The sequence below is a fragment of the Pterocles gutturalis genome, unplaced genomic scaffold (assembly GCF_000699245.1).
Source record: "Pterocles gutturalis isolate BGI_N339 unplaced genomic scaffold, ASM69924v1 scaffold32878, whole genome shotgun sequence".
Taxonomy (NCBI): domain Eukaryota; kingdom Metazoa; phylum Chordata; class Aves; order Pterocliformes; family Pteroclidae; genus Pterocles; species Pterocles gutturalis.
This window is the reverse complement of record NW_010121511.1, coordinates 2,475-22,586: the sequence shown is the minus strand read 5'-3', so window position 1 is coordinate 22,586 and position 20,112 is coordinate 2,475. Positions and strand designations below refer to the sequence as shown.

Below are 20,112 nucleotides of genomic sequence, written 5' to 3'. Positions count from 1 at the left end.
TGCTGAATTTGAATGTAAAGTTGATGAAGCTCAATGTGGAAAAAAGCCCAGGTAAGTGATAAACTTTCCACATATGTTAATTTACTGAAAACAGTCCTTGTTCAGTAAACAGCTGTTGGTGTCTGGAAACGTGTTAAGAATGGAATGGAACCTCTTGATTGTGAAGAACACGATGCTGCTGGGTAGATAGTTATTTGTTTGCCTAATGTTTCTGCGTGATGCATATTTGCATCTGTAGTGTTTTTCTGTTGTAGAGACGTTGGGGAAAAAGGTGAAAATTTACTTTCTTCTGCAAATATGAGCTAAGATACAGTTTGCATATAGTGTTTATCTGTGCACCAGAATTTTAGGTGCTGATTACCAATTTTATTTTGCTGTTGAGCTCAACCATTGTTTTTTGCTACCTTATATGCATGCATTGCGGTAATAAATCATATCAGACAACAGCCACACATGTTTGGGTTTTTCTCTTTTTTTTCGGTTGGTTCTTTGGTTTGCTCTATTCAGTAGGTGGTGGGTGGATCTACTAAGATTTTTTGAAAAGTTGGCTAGCTAATTTGGCAATAATGCTGGCCAAGCACTGCTCTAGCTGCACAGAATGTACCGATGTCCTTTCCCTGTCAGACTGGGCTGTGACGACACTGGCTTCACGTGCTCACGAGCAGTATCAGAGGTTGTGTGGGCAGCATGTTGCCTGGGAGTCCCTGATAGTAGTTTGCACAGATAAAAACTTTGGAAAATGAACTTGCATTTTGTTAGTATGTAATAAAACACAGAAACAGCTTTTTTTAGAGGATTTGGTTTTTATCTCAGCATATAGGGTGGATCGTAACCCTGTTGGTATGTATGTTCTCTTCCTTCTGGTGGGATTTATTTATTATTCATGTTGCACAGTTCCGTGAAGGGGAGAGCTGCAATTCATGGACTGCCAAGGAGCTTGAAGCTGGAGAAGCTCAATTCAAGAGTGTTTTTCAGTTTGAAAAACCTTTCTAAGACAACTTTTTAAATAATTCATGTATGGTTTTTTTTATTTGTCCTTTTTATTAAAAAATATTATTTTTTTTCTTTGAAATTGCTTTCTGGTTTGTCTTATGAACTCAGTTTGAAGGAAGAAGGGGTTCATATAAAAGTGGAATAGTTCAGTTAACTCAAACTGGTTTTGTTGTGTGTGGGGTTTTTTTTAATTTTTGGTTGCAACCTTTTAAAATTCTTCCCACTGTATGTTCTATGATTCTAAAATAGTTGCCTGGCTAAAATATGGAGCTATTTGGTTTGATTTTTTTTTTTTTTCAGTAGGCAAGCCATTTTGATTATGGGTACCGTTGATTAGCACCTTCCTTTCAATGATTATTTGTTTGTGGGTTGTTGTTATGTTTTACTTTTTTTAAAAAAAGAGCCTTGAAACATTTCAGCATTCATTACTTCATATTGTTTCTCAAAAAATGGGCAAAGGCAGTGGAGTTCTAGTGCCCATGTTGCCCCTTGAAGAAGAAACTGATTTAATGTCACTACTGAAAAGGGCACGTGTACTTACAGTAAATGTGTGTGTTTCTTACCGTATAGTAAATCTTTAACGTCATGGGCACAAAAGTTGAAACAAAACCAACCAAAAAGAATAAATGCCGAAGAAGCATGTGTGAACTCTATGCAAGAAAATGAGCAAGCAAAGAAATTACCACTTGAGAAGGTAAGTCTCTCTATATTTTATGATGTTTTTCTGATTATAGTCTTGTCACTGGTATTTTTTTCAGTATTACAGTATGTTCTGATTCAGCATGTGCTTTCATACCTAGCTTTAAGCATTTGAGTAGGGGTGCTCCCATGTGTAAGTTTAAAGTTCATGTGGACAGAGTTTACTTCTTGGATTATTCTATACTTACGTATCTATTTTGGCTTATTTTATTCCTTGCCTAATTTTTGTCTTAATTTACCTAAGTGGCATGTGTTCTTTCCTTGTAGAGATGATAGTCACATTCTCAATTGAAGCTTCAGGTCATGGTAATTTATTGTGCCCTATAATTTTTGGAAGGGTCTTTGATTTCAGCTGGTAATGTCTCTTCTAGTACCCAGACCTCTGTCTGTGTGGAGCCACTTTGTTCAGGACAGATAGCATTCTTCCAGATGGTGATTTTTAAGTTGCAGGAATTTTTTGGGTTAGTTTGCTTTGGGCTTTTTTTAGTGTTTTTAGCAGTCTCTTGTGCTAAAATCCAAACATGTTTGTTTGTTTGTTTGTTTTTCTGGTGTTGTTTGTGTAAGAATAATACATTCTTTCATGCCAGTGTATGACTATGATTTGGCTACTCCAGTTACAGCACTAGTTACTAAAAGTAACCAACCCTCACAATTACTCTCAGTATGTTAATTGTCACTAACCTCTCTCCTTATGCTATTTTTAAGAAAATAATTCCTGAAACTCTGTGAATGACTCCACCTACAAGAGAATAAGAGAACTAGCAAATAGGAATCCCTTGATTCAAGGCAGGGTCTGTTTTCTTTCCTGTGGTCACTTTGAGGGGGACCCAGAAAGGGCAAGAGTAGCTGTTTAGTCTTGCTCTCTCCAGTCTTCTGTTGGCAGTGGAAACAAGATGTTACTTATTTCAAACCAGGAGTCAAATTTATGTGCTGTGAATTGTGGCTTTTCTCTCTCAGCTTTTGAAAATACCTTTATCTTTCTATTTCTTTGTAAGAATTTGGTTGATACCCCTTCATTTTCCTTTCTTCCTCCTTAGGCAAAGGAGAATACCTAAAAAAAAACATTAAGAGGGACAAAATAGCCTTGAGGTGAGATGGTACTTCATGCAAAAACTTGAAAAGCTTTAGTTTTATTTTTATTTTTCTTACTTTGGTTAACTCGATGGTTACTATCCTGTTTTAGTCCTCAGTTGTATGAGCTGTATAAATTTCCCAAGAGCATGACTATTGAGCTGCTGAAATGGAATAAAAAGCCCTAAGTACAGTAGAAAAGAGCCGTGTGAGATGACTGTTTTAGACCTAGCTGCCCTTACTCAGTTGCTCTTTTTATCACTGTGTGATATCAAGGGCACTACTTCCTTTGATTAAGGAAGAAGAGAGTTGTAGCAAATCTTAAATTCCATGAATTTCTTTTTCCATGTGTTAGTTTCATCCTTTTCAGAGTTGTTTCTATAATTAGCTGGGGATGTTGCTTAGAAAGTTTGGAGTGATGAGAAGAAGGGTCTGCAGTATCTTGTCTATCTGAGATAACAGATAGTGTTTCAGATTTGTGGTAGGTGGAGTCATAGCAGCTGAGTATAAGAAAATTCCAATTTTAGGCTGAGGAAGGAGTAACACTTGATTGGTAAGGCATATCTCTATATACTTGCACCTCGTAAGGAGCAAGAACAAGAAAGTTTAGATGACTGTCCAAAATATGTATTTTTGTAGCAGTCTCAAAAATGCTCCACAAGTGGACAGGCACGTGAGTTATAAAATATCAGTATCTCTTAATTATGTGCCTTAGCTGAGTTCCTGTTTTGGCTGTGATTGCCCTGAATATAAATTGTACGGTTTGGGATCATCCTGTGTAATTAAATTTAATCTCTTTGCTTAAAAAGACTAATATTCACATGCAATTTTTAAAAGATTATACCCTTGACTTTTTTTTTCCTTGCCTTGCGATTTTCCTTATCAATTTGTATTTCCTTTCTAATTTTAGAGAAACCTTACTGGTGCTGCTTTGCCACCTTACACTTTTTACCTCAGTCAACCGAATGAAAGTCCAAGTTCCTTAGCATCTGAAGCTTCAGGTATAGTTAATTTATTTTACTTAAATTTCATTTTCTTTTGAATTCTTAGTTTTTTCACACTAGAATGCACCTCCAATAGTTTGGAGGATGTGAGGAGGGCTTGAACACCAACAAGCTTGTTAAACTTTGATATAACATAATTCTGCTTTTCCTGCTCTTGCATTTCAAACTGATGGTAGCTCCTGTGTGTTGCTGCTGCCAGATGTAGGACAGGCAGCATTTTTTCTTTCTTCAAATCTCTCAATGTTTTGGAGCTGAGCTTTATGTTTAAAACTGTTTCATAATGTAATTACTATTAAAATCATGGTGGAGGATCAAATGATCTTTCAAATATTAGCATCGTTGGTCTAGTAGTCACAGGGGTGCAGGGTGATAGAGGCAGAATTCCTGTGAGCCAAGGGCATGACTCAGTAATTGTGTGAATAGACAAGAGGAAAATAATGCAGTGTGTAATGTGGTGATTCTTTAAGTTGGGGGGGATGGTGTCCTTTTTTGTGTTTTGGTATGGTTTTGCTTTTGTTGTTTTGGGGGTCTGCGTGAGGGGTGGTTGGTGGTGTTTTTCTGTGGGTTTGGGTGTTTGGTTGTTGGTGGTGTGTGTGTGTTTGGGGATTTTTTGTTTGGTTTGGGTTTTTTTTTTTTTTGTGGGGATGTTTTTGTTTTGGCTTTTTTGTTGTTGTGAAAGCCAAAGAACTAATTCACATATTTTGATCGCAACAGGGTGGATTCATTTCAGTAACAATCAGGGGCACAGAGGTGCAGCCCTACAAACTGTGTATGTTTCTTGCTTCTTCACAGCCCATTGAGAGAGGGACACATAGGAGAAATTGAAGTGGGATTGAGACTGTATCTGTTCCTCTTGTGCTGTCCCTCTTAGTCCTGGTAGTCTGTCTTTTTGCATGCTGTAGAGTGCTGTTGAGTGCCAAACCAAAGAGTTTCTAATCTCAAGTGGCTGTCTAGGATTATTCCTTGGGTAATACAAGTTTGAGGTGCTATACTGGAATCAGTAGAAATATAAAAGTTTGTGGTAAATGAGGATTTGTTCCTTGAACACCAAAGAGCAAACCTATACGTTTTCACTGATTTATAGCTTTTGTCACTGATGCTATGTGATGTAATACTGATTGTGTTGCTTGTGCTTTGCATTGAGTTTTTTATAACTTCTGGTAACAAATGCTTTAGTGAGATTCTTAAGCAATAGATGTATGTAATTAATACAGCATTCTTGTTAGCTGACAAAGTAACATCTTACTAATGGATTTTTGGGATTCCTCTTCTATACCCATGAGCTTGAAATTTGTAAATTGTTTTTCTTTCATCATTTCTTTTTATCAGGACTTTCATACTGGAAATTGGATGAAAAGGAGATGTATCACTCTTTACCAGAGAATTTCAGAAGTGAGTTCGCTGATATTTTTTCCACAAAAGTATCACCAGATCAGGTAAACTTTGTACATGTTTTAAAAGTTGTCATATAGTTGCTTGTCATCTTTGCTTTTTTCTACGATGGAAAGAATCAGCCCTCCAGAAGCTAACTTTTCTGTGAGAACTCTTCTGTTAGCTCAATCTCTCATATTCTGTTCCCTCATTATTCGTTTACCCCCACTAAAGTCACTTGGAATTTATTGACCTTCTTTTGTAATTTAAAATAAATTGTGTGTGTAGGAGATGAAAAGAGACTAGTATATTGAAGGTATATTTGCCTCATTAAAGACTCTTTTTAAAATCAGGTGCATCAAATAAAGTCGCTTTCTGTTCTGAACTCATTTATTAGCTAAGTCCACCCCACAACTTGTTTATCCGTCTTGGGAATAGGAGGATTGTGTTCAGATAAACTAATGTAGCAGTTTTTCCTGTTGAAGTTGTCTTCTGTGGATGAAGTGAAGCTGTCATCATTGAAGGATATTTATCATAGAAGACAAAGGGAGAACAAGCAGCCGCCAGACCACAGTTTTATGCCTTCTTCCCAGTCAAGTCACCCACCAGAGGTAACATTAATTTCTTCATGTCTCAGTTTGAAGATAGGATGGGTTACAGACTGCTTTCACATTAATTGGCCCCTGCTGCCACCTCCAGTGTTACACAGGAACAGCAATTTGTGCAGTGTGTGATGAACCAGGTAGGGAAGGGATCTGGCTGAAAAGAACCCCTAAGAATACCCTGGGTAAACAAGCACCCTCGCAGCACAACCTCGAGGGTGGCGCAGGGATGAATCCACTTATGCTGCGGCTGCTGCTGATGAAATGCACATGGAACTGCAGTCACGGAAACAGGGTTTTCTTAGTACTTCCCATAAAACAAGTTAATCTCACCTGTGAAACAGAAGAGGCACAGGTTGTGGAAATATTCTTTATCATATCTGTTTCTTTATACAGCTTTCAGTCTTGTACAAAATCTGGTAATGATGGCTGCTCTGTGACTATCTTGTCTCTATAATCCATTAAGTGATTTTTGTAACTGTACAAAGTTATTGTTTCAACCTACAAGCAGACATCATAGTCCTTCTGTTTACATAACTGAAATTTCAAAGGTTTTCTAGACAGCTGCAGATGTTGGATGTGTCTCTTATTCTTCATGGAAACTTAAAAGTTGCAGACACTGGAAATATGTATCATCATCTAAACTTACAGGTCCCTTCAGCTTGATTGTTGCTACGAGATGATTGTAGTAATATCCAGTGTAATTCTTGCAATATATTGTATGGATTAAATGTCTTTAGATAAACTCCATTTACGAGAACAAGTTAAATCACAATTTTTTTAGCATCATAACTTATTTCCTAGATCTTGACGTTGGACCCAACCCTGCATATGAAACCAGGTCAGCAGAACCCAGGACACTGCTTTTTCAATATTCCTGAAGAGCCGACTCCTTTTTCTCCAGACTCTATGGCGGAGCCCGGATTTTCAAGTCATTGTGACACAGACTCTTTTTCACAGACAAGTAATTCATCTCAGTTAGATGATTCTCCAAAATATCCTGCCAGCAGCAGAGCTGTGCATTTGGACCTCTGGAGAAATCACCCATTCCAAAATGAAAACAAGACCAGCTGTCCCTTTCCAATAGCATATAGGGATGCTAATAACGATAATTTAGTCAACACTGAGGAGGAAGAAACACGGACTCTAACTCCATCTTCTATTACTCAGTGTGCTGACAGCAGTTTCCCAGAATATAGTCTTCCAGTGACATCTGCTGAAGATCCTGTGATAATGTCAAAGTAAGTAAATTTTTTTCTTTTTTAAAAGATGTAGAGTTGGTACTTTCATGAAAGAAGTGGAACTCAACAATACTAGTAAAATGAACAAAATATGAGTACTGTTTGTTTAGAACATAGCTGGTCATTGCTGCTTTTTTTTTCCCTTTTTTTTCTTTTTCTCCCCTGAATACAGGTGGCGTATAAATAGACCAGTAATTTTCCAATTCTTAAAATTGTCTTTCTTTAGACCGTACTACTTAATCTTCTTTAGACCATACTACTTAATCTAAGGCACAATGTTTGTTCTCTGTCTTCTTTGGATGTCAAAGCCCTAGCTGGAAAGCAAAACAATTCTCTTACGTTTTAATGCTTCGCTTTTTTTTTTTTTTTTTTTTTAATATGTTAAAATAAAAATACATCTTCATAGACTCTATGAAGGAGTTAATTTAGGCAGAGAGTATCAAAGTTCTGTGAGGGTTATGTTTTCCTCTTTAGAGCCAAATGGTGGGAGAAGCACGGAATTACTGTTCTTAGGAAAAATAAATATCCTCCATTTGCTACTGAAGCTCTCATGATTTCACACGGACAAGCAGACGTGGCATGTATTCTATGGGTGAGGGCTTTTGTAGGGGTCGTGGCTTCAAGACAGTTTAAGTGTTTGGGTTTTTCTGTTTTAATTGTGCATGCATAGTTTCTGGCGCATATCAAGGGAGAGAAGAGAGTAAAGCTTTCTATTGTATTTGTATATTATTTGTATCTATTGTTATTAATACAAAGACTTCTATTCAAGCCTCAGGTGTCTCACAGCACTGCCTTAGATGATGGAGCTTTCTTTGCTTTCATGTGAATGCAACCAAGTTCTGTAAGAGAGATTTACCTGCAGAGTTCATTATGTGTGTATGAACACAGCAATGCATGGTCACGTGGATAGCTGGATGGTTTTTTTTGTTCTTAATTTTGAAAATAGGATTAGGCAGAACTTGAGGGAAAAACATGCTCGACACATAGCTGATCTGCGAGCGTACTACGAGTCTGAGATACATAGCTTAAAACAGCAGCTAGAGGCAAGCCAGAAAACTGCTTCATCTGAAGATTTGAAGAAAATCAATCAAAATCTTGCTGACAGGTACTGTTTGTCGTTACTTGTTCTTTTCCTCTGTTACGTGGCAGTCTTTCCACTTTAAAAACTGAGGATACTTGTTTAGCATATCTTGAAAAGTTTGTCCCTCTTCAATTCTGAAGATTTAATGCATGTATGATACTAATATTTTCCTATTGAATATAAATTTTGCGTTATTTAATGCAGCTGTTAAAGATCAGTTTAAAATTATTGTTAGGCAGCGAGTGCGATGTTTAGACCAGGGATCTTGTTTGACCTGATTTTTGCTGAACCCAGTGTAAATTTTGCCTGTCTGGCTGGCAGGCTGAGGTAGCCATAAGCAATTTGTAATGGAAGTATCTGTGTTGTAAGATAGTGCTCACCTGTCATGCTGGTGAACATCACCCCTCTTTACCTTTCATGTCAAAACTCCAGATGGTATAGGACCAGTCTTGAACTCGATGGAGCTTTATAAAGCCAGTTGGCCAGTCAGTGCTCTTTGACCAGATATTACTACTGGAGTCTGAGCCTCACCTATGTGTTGCATTAGATATAGCTTGAATGTCTGCTATATATAGAAGTTCAATGTGATTTTTATATTATCATTACCAGTCAAAATACATATTGTAAATTTAGACAGCTAAAATACTTTACAAAATTAATGCCCTTCAGAATAATTGAAAAAGTGTGTGGGCAGCTGGGACTCTCTTGTACTTATCTTCCAGCACTAGCGTATTCCAGCTATTAAAAGTGACTTCTGAGCATTCATTTATTGACTTAAAGGAGCTTGCAGTATGATTTCAGTCATTAATTATCACACAGCATCATCAATTAGCTGAAGTGGAACTCTGCTCTGGTGCATCTCAGCTGCTTTTGCTTCGGCAGCTCTCATGCCCTGAGCCAGCTTGTGGTCTCTGCACGTGTTCCCAGTTTGTAGTGCTCACTGCAGTGCCAAAGACTATGGGAGGAGGTCACAGACTGGGCACCAAAATTCCTGGGGACACTTAAGGAAGGAAAGAATGCTATAAAATGTAGACATTATTTTAGGATTTCAAGAGATTTTTGTAATCTGTGTGTTCTAAATAGGTGTGACCAATTAGATGCGGCTCTGAATGAAGCAAGTGCTCGCATAAAAACCCTCGAAAATAAGAATAATGTGCTAGAAAAGCAAGTGGTAAGTACACATTCTTAAGTCAAGTTGCTTTTTAGCTAAGACTGTAAGAGAATGCACTTGCTCATTATTAAGCTGATCAGTGTTTCCATATCTATTTTTATTTTCAATCTTTCTCCTTAACATCTGACATCAGCCAATATGTTGCGCCAGTGACTTTCCTAGCTGAGTTTCTTAAGACTCCTTACTTCAATTGTCATCACTTCTGCTTATGAACAACCTTTGCAGGTTAGCAGAGATCAAACGAAGTTGAGTGAAATATTGTGATATTTTTGTTTTTAATTTATTTTGTTTTAATTACTTTATCTTTGATTTCTTATTAGAGCTGTGATAGAAGCCAATCTCATCTGCACTGGGGCAAAATATTCTCTAAGTGTATTTATGCAGTCTTTCTTGCTAGGACAAACCATTTTGCTCCTGACTGCATTTATTGGACAAAGAACACGACACTGTCATGAAAGTTAGACACCTGGAGAGACTTGATTCATTCCACCTTTTTTAGACATTTTTCTGTGCTGGGAAACAAGACAATCAGCTGGGAGTAGATGCCGATAACTTCTAGATTATTTAAGTCCTATAAAATAGATATTCTTCATTTTCATTCTTTATATGTCACAGAAATGAGGCCAAGTCTTGTTGAGTTCATGTACAGATGTACCCTTGTTTTCTGTTTAGATTACTTTAGATTATGCTTTGTACTGAGACAAAAAATCTTCTAGGTAAGCTTTATAATGAAGGTTTTTTGTCCTACAGGCAGATTGGAGAGAACGCTTTTACACAGCCAGTAATAATTCCAAAGTTTTGCAAGAAAGTATTGAAGAAATGCGCACAAATAATAAAGAGAAGGATAACACCATCAGTAGACTGAAATCGAGGCTTAAAGATCTAGAGGAAGCATTTGAAAAGGCTTACAAGTTATCTGATAATAAAAATACAAAGCTAAAGGAAGAAAATAAAATGTTTCAAAACGTAAGTAGTAAAATGGGCAATGGTGTTTTTACAGTTGGATGGCATGTTACGGACACAGCAGGTCCTTACTCAAAGTTTGCCATTGTGAAGTTTTAATGCACATCTAAGAACAGAAGTTATTCAGCTGTTTAGTAGGCTAGGTGTTAGGTGACACTATGGATCTAACAGATAGTTAAAAACAGATATTTAATGCAGCATGTGTGCACCTGATGTGACAACACCTGTCATAGTCCATCTCAGGTATTTTATTACTTTATGAGCTATTAGTTCATTTTATTTTCAGAGGTGTTATAGGAAATTATTTTGAAACAAGTTATTTTTTCCTCTCAAGCTTAGTGGGAATGGACTGAATTTCTTTCATAAGTCATCACAGCTTGCTAAAACTGTTAATTTTGTGTGTGATTTTAGACTGAATCAAAGGAATCATTCCTCTGATTTTTCAGTAATAGCTTTATGGAATGTTTCAATGGATTGGCAAAATGTGTATTAGCTGGAAAGCTACTTCATGCTTTAGCTCCTTTTTTACAATCAAAATTGCAAAATACAAAGTCAGCTTTAAAGTCAGTGAGGAATTTTACCGGTTCATTCAACTCCTTCAGTTTCTTTAGAGATAAATAATTTGCAAATTAGAAATACATTGTGTAAGTAGCTCTGTCTCCTCTTGTCCTGTCTAAAACTTTAGTTCCAATTAGAAGATTCTAGAACTTAACAAATGCTATTAAAGTACACTCTGTATCCCCTGTAGTGCATATGTTAAGACAAGCAGTTTAGATGATTTTACAGCAGTCAACAAAACTGTTAATTATCTATAATTCAGCGTGGGTTTGTGTGTTCTTTTTTTGTTGTGTTGTTGTAGCTTTTAGGAGAATACGAGTCCCTTGGAAAAGAACATGAAAGAGTAAAGGTAAGTACACACTAGTTAATTAAAAAACCCAAACATGCAAAATATATGATAATGTGCCATAGAATTAGCTGAGTTAACGTGGGTATTTCGAAAAAGATCAAATGGAAAGATCCATATTTATTTTAACTGATAGCTTCTTAATACTTCTTCAGAGCCCTGGAAAGGGAAGAGGAGGGAGTTTGGAATGTATCATTTTCCAGTCATAGTAAAAATACCGCAAAGTCAAAGCCAAAGAAACTTAATGGATCTCCCTTTCAAATAGGAAAGTGTATAGAGGTGTTGTTTTCAAGACTGATGTAGAGTTACTCGTTTTTCTTTTAATACACTTCTGTAGTTTCTAGGCTTTTTACTTTTTTCCTTGTGTTCTTATAGGATACATTAAATGTGACTGAAAACAAATTGCTTGATGCAAACATGGAAATTGCTGATTTGAAAAGGTAAATGTGAAGCTCTCTTATTACTATTTTAACAATATGAAGTATAGGCTGTGGCCTAAACACTTAGATTATGGGCTGTAGATCTTGCAAGTTTATGTCTTTTGAAGCATTTCATGTTGCTTTGTGTTACTTTGTGCACATTGTAAAAATCTTGTTATTTTAGGATATGTGTTTTTTCTACTTCCTCAATCGCAACCTCTTCCAGTGGGATGTAACTAATGGCTTCCTTTCTGATGGTGGTCACTCTGCTAGCCCAGCCAGTCCCCTGCTCAAGCTTTTACTGCTTCAGTGGTCTCAGAAGCTCCCATCTCCACCTAACCAGGCTCTGTTCTGGTTTTTGGGAGCAAGGATGCTGACAGGAGCTTGCTGTTCAAGATTGTGGCTCCTAGGCATGAATAAAGGACAGAAAGGTGTTCTGTGTATAGAGCAGGAATAATATCTCCTGTGGATGTCCGTCATGCAGAGGGTGCAGTTACTTGAGTGACACACAGGAGAAGGAGCCACTCATTACATCCAGAGTCACAGAGACCTTTGTATAAGTACATAATTTCAAGGAGGAAAAGTGTTCTTGTTTTGTTTTCCCCAGCCCCTCTGAGGTTAATGCTTTGCGCCACAGCAATATCTCCTGCTCCTGTCTTTCCAGCTAGGTTACCTAACTTATTTAACTTAGAATTCAAATACGTATTTATATATGTATTTATATAGATAAAAATGTAGCAGTTGCTCTTGTTCTTCTGCTTCACCCAGGATATCTGAATAAAATGAGTAAACTCTAAGAAATATGATGTATCTTTATGTCATTTAAATCATCTTATAATGCATGTTTGCTACTTCCACGTTAGGACAATTTCAAAACTTGAAGCTCAGCTTAAGCAGGTAGAACATGAAAATATGCTGAAACTTCGCCATATAACCGAAAGTCACTTGAGAACCTCTTGTGCCAAGTAAGTGAATATTCCAACAATGCGAAACAGGCCATGGGTTTCATAATACTTTTTAACATGCTTTGGCTAAAAATGGATCAAGATTCTGTCAGTCCATAGGCTAAACTGGGTTAAATATGTGACGTAATCCAGAGACTTCATACGCCAAGAAATTATTAAAACCAAACAAATACTTTGGATAATGTATGTGTGACTTGGCAGACTGTCTCTACTCTTACCACATGAGTGTTTGATCGGTCTCAAGCTGAACAGGGGTTCCCATGCTCAACAAAAATCTTGGAAAATAAAATCTAATAGTCCAATTAGACATTGGAGGTTTTCTTTGTATCTTTGTCATTGATTTGAAAGACTGATTACTGCTTTTTGTGTTTCTAAATATAGTTTGTGCAGGTATCTTGAGAGTGGAGTGGGAGTTCAATTGGAATGTGTACACTAGTTTGAATTGGGAATTTATGTTAAGGAAATTAAAGTTGGCCTGTGTTCTGTGTGGTGTTTCTTTTTTTTAATATATATATGTTTTAAAGACCTGAAAAACTTTGTCCCTCTTTGTTTTTTGTTACTCAGTTCTGGCTTCTTTGGTGTCTCTTGCAGTTCAGCACTGATGCTGTGAAGCACAGAATGATAATGTGTTTTGTGGGTGTGCGTTTGTATCTATTGAACAGTCGTATTTTGGGGAGATCTGATTTTTTTTTTTATTATTTTGAAGATGCAAGTAATTTATGTATTAATATATTACAGGGACAGATTTCTGTTTAGAGCTATTTTAATATTTATGAATGTGGTCCCTCAACAATGAACAGGAAAAAGGAAGACCTGAACATGGCAGATCATGTTCATCAGGGAGGAGGATGTAAGAGCCCATATGGATTTGGAAGTTAATCTGTCCCTAACTGATCTCGAGGGCTTAAAGAAAGCCTCATTCTGATTGAATGCACAGCAGGATAGATTTACGGAACAGTAGCTAGGGTTCATAGCTTGTGTAAACACGAACCCCTTTTTCCTCATTATCTATTTTCCTGTGCATAAAAATCACTTTTTTCTTTTGTTATTTCAAGATAATAATATACTTGTTGATGATTATTGGTTACTATTTATCACTTTTAAGTCATCCACGGTGACTCCTTCTTGTTTGTGTTTTTTGGTTTTTATTTTTCTAATAAATAGTATCAAAAGGAAAGCTGGGGTCAGATGCTCTGAACTATTGGAGTAATCTACACCAAAATATTTTTGTTTAATTAGTTGAGAACTACTTGTTACCCAAACCACAGTCTGAGTAAGCAGCATTAAATTACAAGAAGATTTGTCTGGAGTTGTGCATTCTGAGCATATTGTGTAATTTAGACTGAAACCTCAACATATGATTTTTAAATATTTTTACTTTACAAGCATGTTTTAAAAAGCAGTTATTTTCTCTATGACATTTACAAGTCTATTGTTCATTTGTTATTATTTCTGTTTAACTAAACAGCTAGATTTTTTTAATCTTCATTTTTTCTTTAAGTAAAAAGAAGAAAAAAAAACTCCAAAGGCTTTCATAATTTTTGAAGTTTTGTGTTCCCACAGCAAGTTGGCAACTCCTGATGTCAGCAGGCGAAAGTGGTTGATACCAGGAGCGGAGTATTCCATCTTCACTGGCCAGCCTTTGGAAGTCCAGGGAAGCCCCAAAGATAACAGATTAGAGGAAACCTATATTTGTTCCAGGTGAGTTGGTTTCCTTCAGTCTCCACTGTGATGTAAAGTTGAACACTTCTAAAAGCAGTTTTATCCAGAATTGCCTAGATTCATGTTTCTAGATATTGCCTTGATAAACAGAATTCTAAACAGATTTCTCAATGTTGTAGATGCTATACAATTCCTTAAAAACAAACCAACCTTCTTCCTTCACTAACCTGGTACTAAACAAGCAGCAGCAGCCTTCAGTACCTTCCTTGACATATTGTTCAACTTTAGATTCCTGAATTGGCTGTAACACAGTCCTCTGAGGTTCTTGGCTGAAATTAAAAAGCACACTTAAAAATCTTGGCTTGACAACTGTAAACCTCAAACTAAATTTCTCCATGTTTTTGTTTATTCAGATAGTATTTGGATATATGAAATAAAGTAAAAAAAACTTAATCCTTTTTTTATCTCCACTGCCTCACATTATTTAAGGCACCATTCTCCTCCTGAAAAAGACTCCTCACAAGATGACTCTTCAACAAACACGATAGAAAATAAAGAAAATGAGATGTCGGAAGCACCAATTATAAAAGCCTTTAAAGACCTTGAAGAAAGAAAAGCATTTAAAGATTGGGGTACACAAACAGAAAAAGAAGACCCATCAGCTAGTAAATTTTTATTTCTGTATTCCTGAACTTGTCTTTACTGGCTTTTCTTTGTTTGCTCGTCTTTTGGTTTTGTTATTCTCAGCATTAAAGTCCATCAGGCTTGAGTGATGGATTAAAAACAATTTTAGTGTGCAAATGTCTGGAGTTTTCCTAAAAAAATTCAAAATTATATATAGCTAAGTGACTTGTTTAAAATAGAGGGAATGCAAAGGTTGCTGTTAGGTCTCAAGCTAGGGAGTAGTTAATGTCCTTTTTCTAAGAATATCTCAGTATTTATAAACGGTTAATGAAGTTCTAACAAAGCTCTGGCTGGCTGTACATCCATTTTAATTTTGTCCTCGTGGTGTTGTCTCAGAATGTTATTAAGAAAGCTGGCATGCGTACTATAGGACTGCGCTGAGCTGTTCTAACATTGATTTAGGAAGCTTTGTAATTAGAAAGCACTGAGTCTTTCTTGAATGCTTATATTCTTGGTACAGGCAGGTACTCCAGCACGCTGTCCCCAAAGATGCTTTTGTCCTGCTTTCCACTGTTTCTTTATTAAATCAGTGTTATTTAGCGTCATGTCTCCCACACGCACTGCAAAGCTTCCTTTTTCATGAGTTAAACGATCTGTTTGATGAATGCGGTGGGCAGGAAGCAAGACTTGAACAAAGCAGCACAAATACGTTGCCGTGAGGCAAACTAAGTGCAGTCTCTGTACAGTAAAAGCTGAGTACAGGGGAATGCTTGAGTTCTTGTATTGAAAAGGATTGATTAATGTAATAACTTTTTCCTTTTAATTAGAAACATCAAATCGACGCCAGACTGTTGGGTTTGTTGAAACTTCTTTAGTTCCTAACCGATCCCCAGAGAAAGGTAGAGACCAATACAGACCGAAACGGTACAGCTCCCCTTCTGGCCAGAGGTCATCGTCCCTTCCTCCTTCAAACAGGAGATCAAATACTCCAAGTACGTACAAATATGAAAGGCTGCTCTAGAAGAAAGTAAAATAAAAGCAGGATTTCTGCATTATTCTAACAGATAGTTGGAAAAAAAAAGCTTATCTACAATCACAGATAACATGAGAGTTCTAAGTTTATTTTCATTTTTCTACATTGTGATGCACTTTTCATATAATTTAAATAAATATGTAGACAGCTTTGAAAAGCATTCTTTTAAGATGTAAGCATCTGATCACATGAGTGAGAGATGCTGCGGTGGGAGAAGTTTTAGGTAGTTAAACATACTTTGTCTTTTGTAGCGAAAAGAGAGATAATGTTGGCACCAGTGTCTGTGACATACAGCCCAAAACGATCTCCAAAAGAAAACCTTTCTCCTGGATTGAGCCATCTGATTAGCAAAAATGAGAACACAGTGACAAGGTAAGAGTTTTATGAACACAGTAGTGTTCTGATCATTATAGCAGCAGTGTGTTTTTGCAGGCTTAATGCTGTTCCTGCTATTTCTTGTTCATTAAAAGACCTAGAAAATGCATCATGTGAAGATTTATGAATATAAAGCTAAGTTTTACTTTTTAAAATCTGGCAAGAAAAATCGAGAATGACTTCATCAAGGTGAGAAAGATGAGCGTTCACCACGATCAGATGTTGGGTTTACTGTTGACGCAACATTGATCAGTGACAAGTTACAGACGAATTGTTCTATGGAGTAGGTCCAGATCCACCTGCTGCTTATCAGGAAATGTAAATAAAACCGGAAAGTAGTATCTGCCTGCCTGGCGTGGCACTTACAAGCATGTTGATGATAGATGAACTTAACTTTCTGCCAACTGTACTAGATACTGTGGTTTCTATGGAGATCTTTGCTTGGCAAGGCTTGTAGAGTTTCAGAGAACACACTTAGCTGCAAGATCAAAGTGTAGGATGTGTGCAGGAGGAAGAAGAAAGGTGTAGAACCACTTTGATGGTTCTTGAGGATGACAACATGGGAGCTCAGTGTGTTCAAGACTGAGAGCTTGGCCTGCTTCTGAAAAAATGGCACATGAATGAGGTATTTTGGTGGGTGCAAATAGGAGTATATTGGGGTATGGTACTATTAGCAATAATCAAAAGATCCACAATGCCTATGGGATAGAATTGTTTTATAAACTATTTGTTTATTTAGCCAAAAGGTGAAAAAGTAGAAAATATTATGTTGGTTGTTAAATAATTTGTAGCAAGTAATTGTTGTGTGCTTCCTGTTCTGTAGATTTGATATACTTCTAGATGACCTGGAACCTGGTCCTACATCTACTTTACAGCACAATAATCCAAGAAAAAGGCTCCAGTTTCACTCACTGGATGATGCAGAAGGTAATCTGTCAAAGTGGGGGAAAATTTTTTTTTTACTATAATTTGTTCCACATTGGTAACAGCTGCTCAAATAGAAAGCTGACACTTTACTTTCTGAAGTCCAACTTTTAAAAATCCTCCACATCTTGTCTTATCCCTGCAGACAGAGAGATACCATTCATGCAGTATTTTATTTTTATATATGTGCGTGTGCATAAACACAGTGGAACAACAAAAATAATTAAATTGAGAAAGAAGGGCAATATGTTTTCCTGTGCTTAACTCAGTTATACAGCACATATCTTAGTAGGGTCTATATTAAGATGCACATCCTCAGTCATACTAATAAAATTCTATTGCTAAACACTGCATTACAGATAGCAGAGTACCTATAATAAAGACAGTTGTTTCAGATTGTTTTTTTTAAATGATTGATTGAACCAAATCTTTTCTCATTTTTGTAATTCTTACCACAATGTTCTGCTTTTGTTTTTATTAATGCATTTATTTAGACTAGTGTTTTCATGACAACTAGTCTACTTGGTGATATTTGGAAATGTTGTACCAGTAAAAGTAATTACTAATTAGCACAGGACAATAACCTGTTTGTTAACCAAAAAATATTCTGTGTTATAAAGATCACTTGAAAGATGACCTATACAAATGTTTTGCATTCTTCTGGGAAGTTTGCTTAAGGCAAGTGAAGTGAGGCTTTGCCTAGTTACTATTGTCAGTTTATATACCTCCAAGATCACGCTGCTTCTCTTTTTATTAGATTCCTTTTCTGTCCTGTGTAACAATTTCACAGACAACTACAAAACAAATAAAAGACCCCTCTCTTGCTGATAGGAAGGCAGCATTCAGGTGTCAGACACAGCCCTCGTGCTGAATCCGTCAATACTGGAATGAAGAAGGCGTCAGCTTGGGACGAGAGGAGCGTAGCACAAAACTGTGAGCCAGCACTATCGCCTTGTGAGGGAGACTTCAAGTACGCAGCAAGGATTACGACTCTGGCCGAAACAGAGAGGCTTTTTGATGAGCTGACTCAAGAAAAGCAACAGGCAAAGATTATTTTTATTCTAAAGTTATGACGAAACATAATTGTTGTGTGAGAGGTGAAGGATGTAGCTGTATACCTGTGCGATGCGTGGCTGAAATTCACGCGCAGTTTCTCATCTTACCCTGGGAATTACACTGTCATTCCCTGCTCCGCTTCCCGTACTCTGTCCTTTTCTGTCCCTGACTTCATTAAAGGAGGGTCACTTTACCATAAACACAGCGTGAGCGGAAGGGTTGGAATGAAGTTACTTTCTTCCTTAACGGACAGGGCTTTAAATCAGCCTTTCTGACAAGGAAGGTTATTCTGGCAAGTGGGAGTTCTCTGTTCAGAATAATCCTTGAGAGGCTCTGCTTATGAACGCTAACTTTTGTGTCAGTTTTGTGTGGCACAGTATTTTGGTACTTTAAGTTAGTGTTTAAGAACAAGATTTGGCATGTATCTGTAATCCATGCCCCTCACCTCTTGTGTTGTAAGGTGAGTTAGGAAGGCTTATATTGACTCTTGAAACCAGAATTTACAGCTGAAGTATTTTCTGTTATTAGATTGAGGCTGCACTGAGTCGAATACCTTGTTCTGGTGGAAGAATGACCTTGCAAGCAAGATTAAATCAGGTGAAAAAGCTTCTACATATGACTGTTCTCTTAAGTTGCTCTTCCATAGTTAGAGAATATATAGTGTAGATGGATGTTCTGCTATATCATAAGCGCAATTACTATGGGAATTTTTCCGTACCACTGAGAACTGTTCCTGGATATGGCTGAATTTTGAATCTGTGTGAAAGATGTTCTTGATTCTTTAGACTTCACTGCATTAGAAGATAATTGGGAAGTTACTGCAAGTTAATTATAAACACACTCTGACTTGCTGTGTAAAAGGTGTAAGTCTGGATAATCCAATAAATCAGTACTGCCGCTCACTACAGCGGTCAGCTGTTCCCTGAATGTGTCTCCCTGGTTATCAGCATGTCCGAAACCTTGTCCAGTTTATCTCATGGAGCTTCATAAGTCACATGGAAAAAACCAAAATACCTGAAACAGTTTTCAAAAAAGCCAGCAACTCACAAATACACATACATACACATACATACATAAAAATAAACCAAAAAGTCTGGCTCTAGATTTTGGGTGCTAGCAGAATGCTAGTAATGAGTCAAAAAGGATACCAGTGGAATATAGGAATAATAGTAGTTTCTTCGTTTTAAAAAGATTATTGGATTTTGTTGTATGTTATTAAATCTTTTTCTTTCTTTTCTTTAACTGTTTCTTTTAGGAAGCCCTGGAAGATCGCTTGGAAAGGATTAATAGAGATTTAGGGTCAATACGCATGACGCTGAAAAGATTTCATGTTTTACGTACCTCTGCAAATCTTTGAAAATTCTCTCTTGAATGCAAATACGCTTTTTTTTTGTTGTTGCACTAATGTGTAATTAATGCACTCAGTAAATGCAAATGGTTTTGTATTTTTATAAACTCTCAATAGTAGTTTTACAGCCATGTTACCCTTTCCAAACAGCAATATTTTGTACTTCAAACAGCCACCTATATTTTAAACATATTTTTGTTACACTTGAGAAAGAAATGTTTACCCTGTATTGTAATATTTTTAGAAATATTAATTATTTTTAAATAGTGATATTCAATTTATAATAAGAAACTGAAAGGCAGCTTGTTTTCAGAAAATGATAGCGTTATCCTTTTGCACTTTGTTTTCCTCACCATTTTATAAATATTTATGGTATGATGTAAATAGTAGCCAATAGGAAATTTTGAACTTTAATACAAAAAGCAACGTAGTTACCTGTGTTAAAGCTAACTATTGTTGTATGGTAAATCCTTTTAATTTAAACCTTAGGACATGGATGTTTTTCATTGTGACAAAACTGTGAGCAATACTTCCATTATGGCTGTCTGGCTGCAAACTGGTGTGTGTTTTGCTGGCTGTTGTGTTTTGCTCTGAAGGATTTGATGT

At 36.7% G+C, this 20,112-nt stretch overlaps 1 protein-coding gene across 1 annotated transcript in view; it reads left to right on the top strand.

Annotated features, from left to right (window-relative positions):
- Positions 1-19,825, top strand: part of MPHOSPH9 (M-phase phosphoprotein 9) — a 20,054-nt gene extending 229 nt beyond the window's left edge. The window contains 20 exon segments of the mRNA XM_010077273.1: positions 1-51; positions 1,564-1,687; positions 3,674-3,764; positions 5,097-5,203; positions 5,624-5,749; positions 6,545-6,981; positions 7,928-8,086; positions 9,146-9,233; positions 9,984-10,199; positions 11,056-11,103; positions 11,476-11,540; positions 12,383-12,484; positions 14,048-14,185; positions 14,636-14,811; positions 15,598-15,762; positions 16,055-16,175; positions 17,002-17,105; positions 17,934-18,145; positions 18,687-18,755; positions 19,414-19,825. The exon segment at positions 1-51 is cut by the window's left edge and continues 14 nt beyond it. Of these exon segments, the coding sequence (XP_010075575.1) occupies positions 1-51; positions 1,564-1,687; positions 3,674-3,764; positions 5,097-5,203; positions 5,624-5,749; positions 6,545-6,981; positions 7,928-8,086; positions 9,146-9,233; positions 9,984-10,199; positions 11,056-11,103; positions 11,476-11,540; positions 12,383-12,484; positions 14,048-14,185; positions 14,636-14,811; positions 15,598-15,762; positions 16,055-16,175; positions 17,002-17,105; positions 17,934-18,145; positions 18,687-18,755; positions 19,414-19,515 (2,701 nt within the window). The 3' untranslated portion in view covers positions 19,516-19,825.
- The last annotated feature ends 287 nt before the right edge of the window (positions 19,826-20,112 follow it).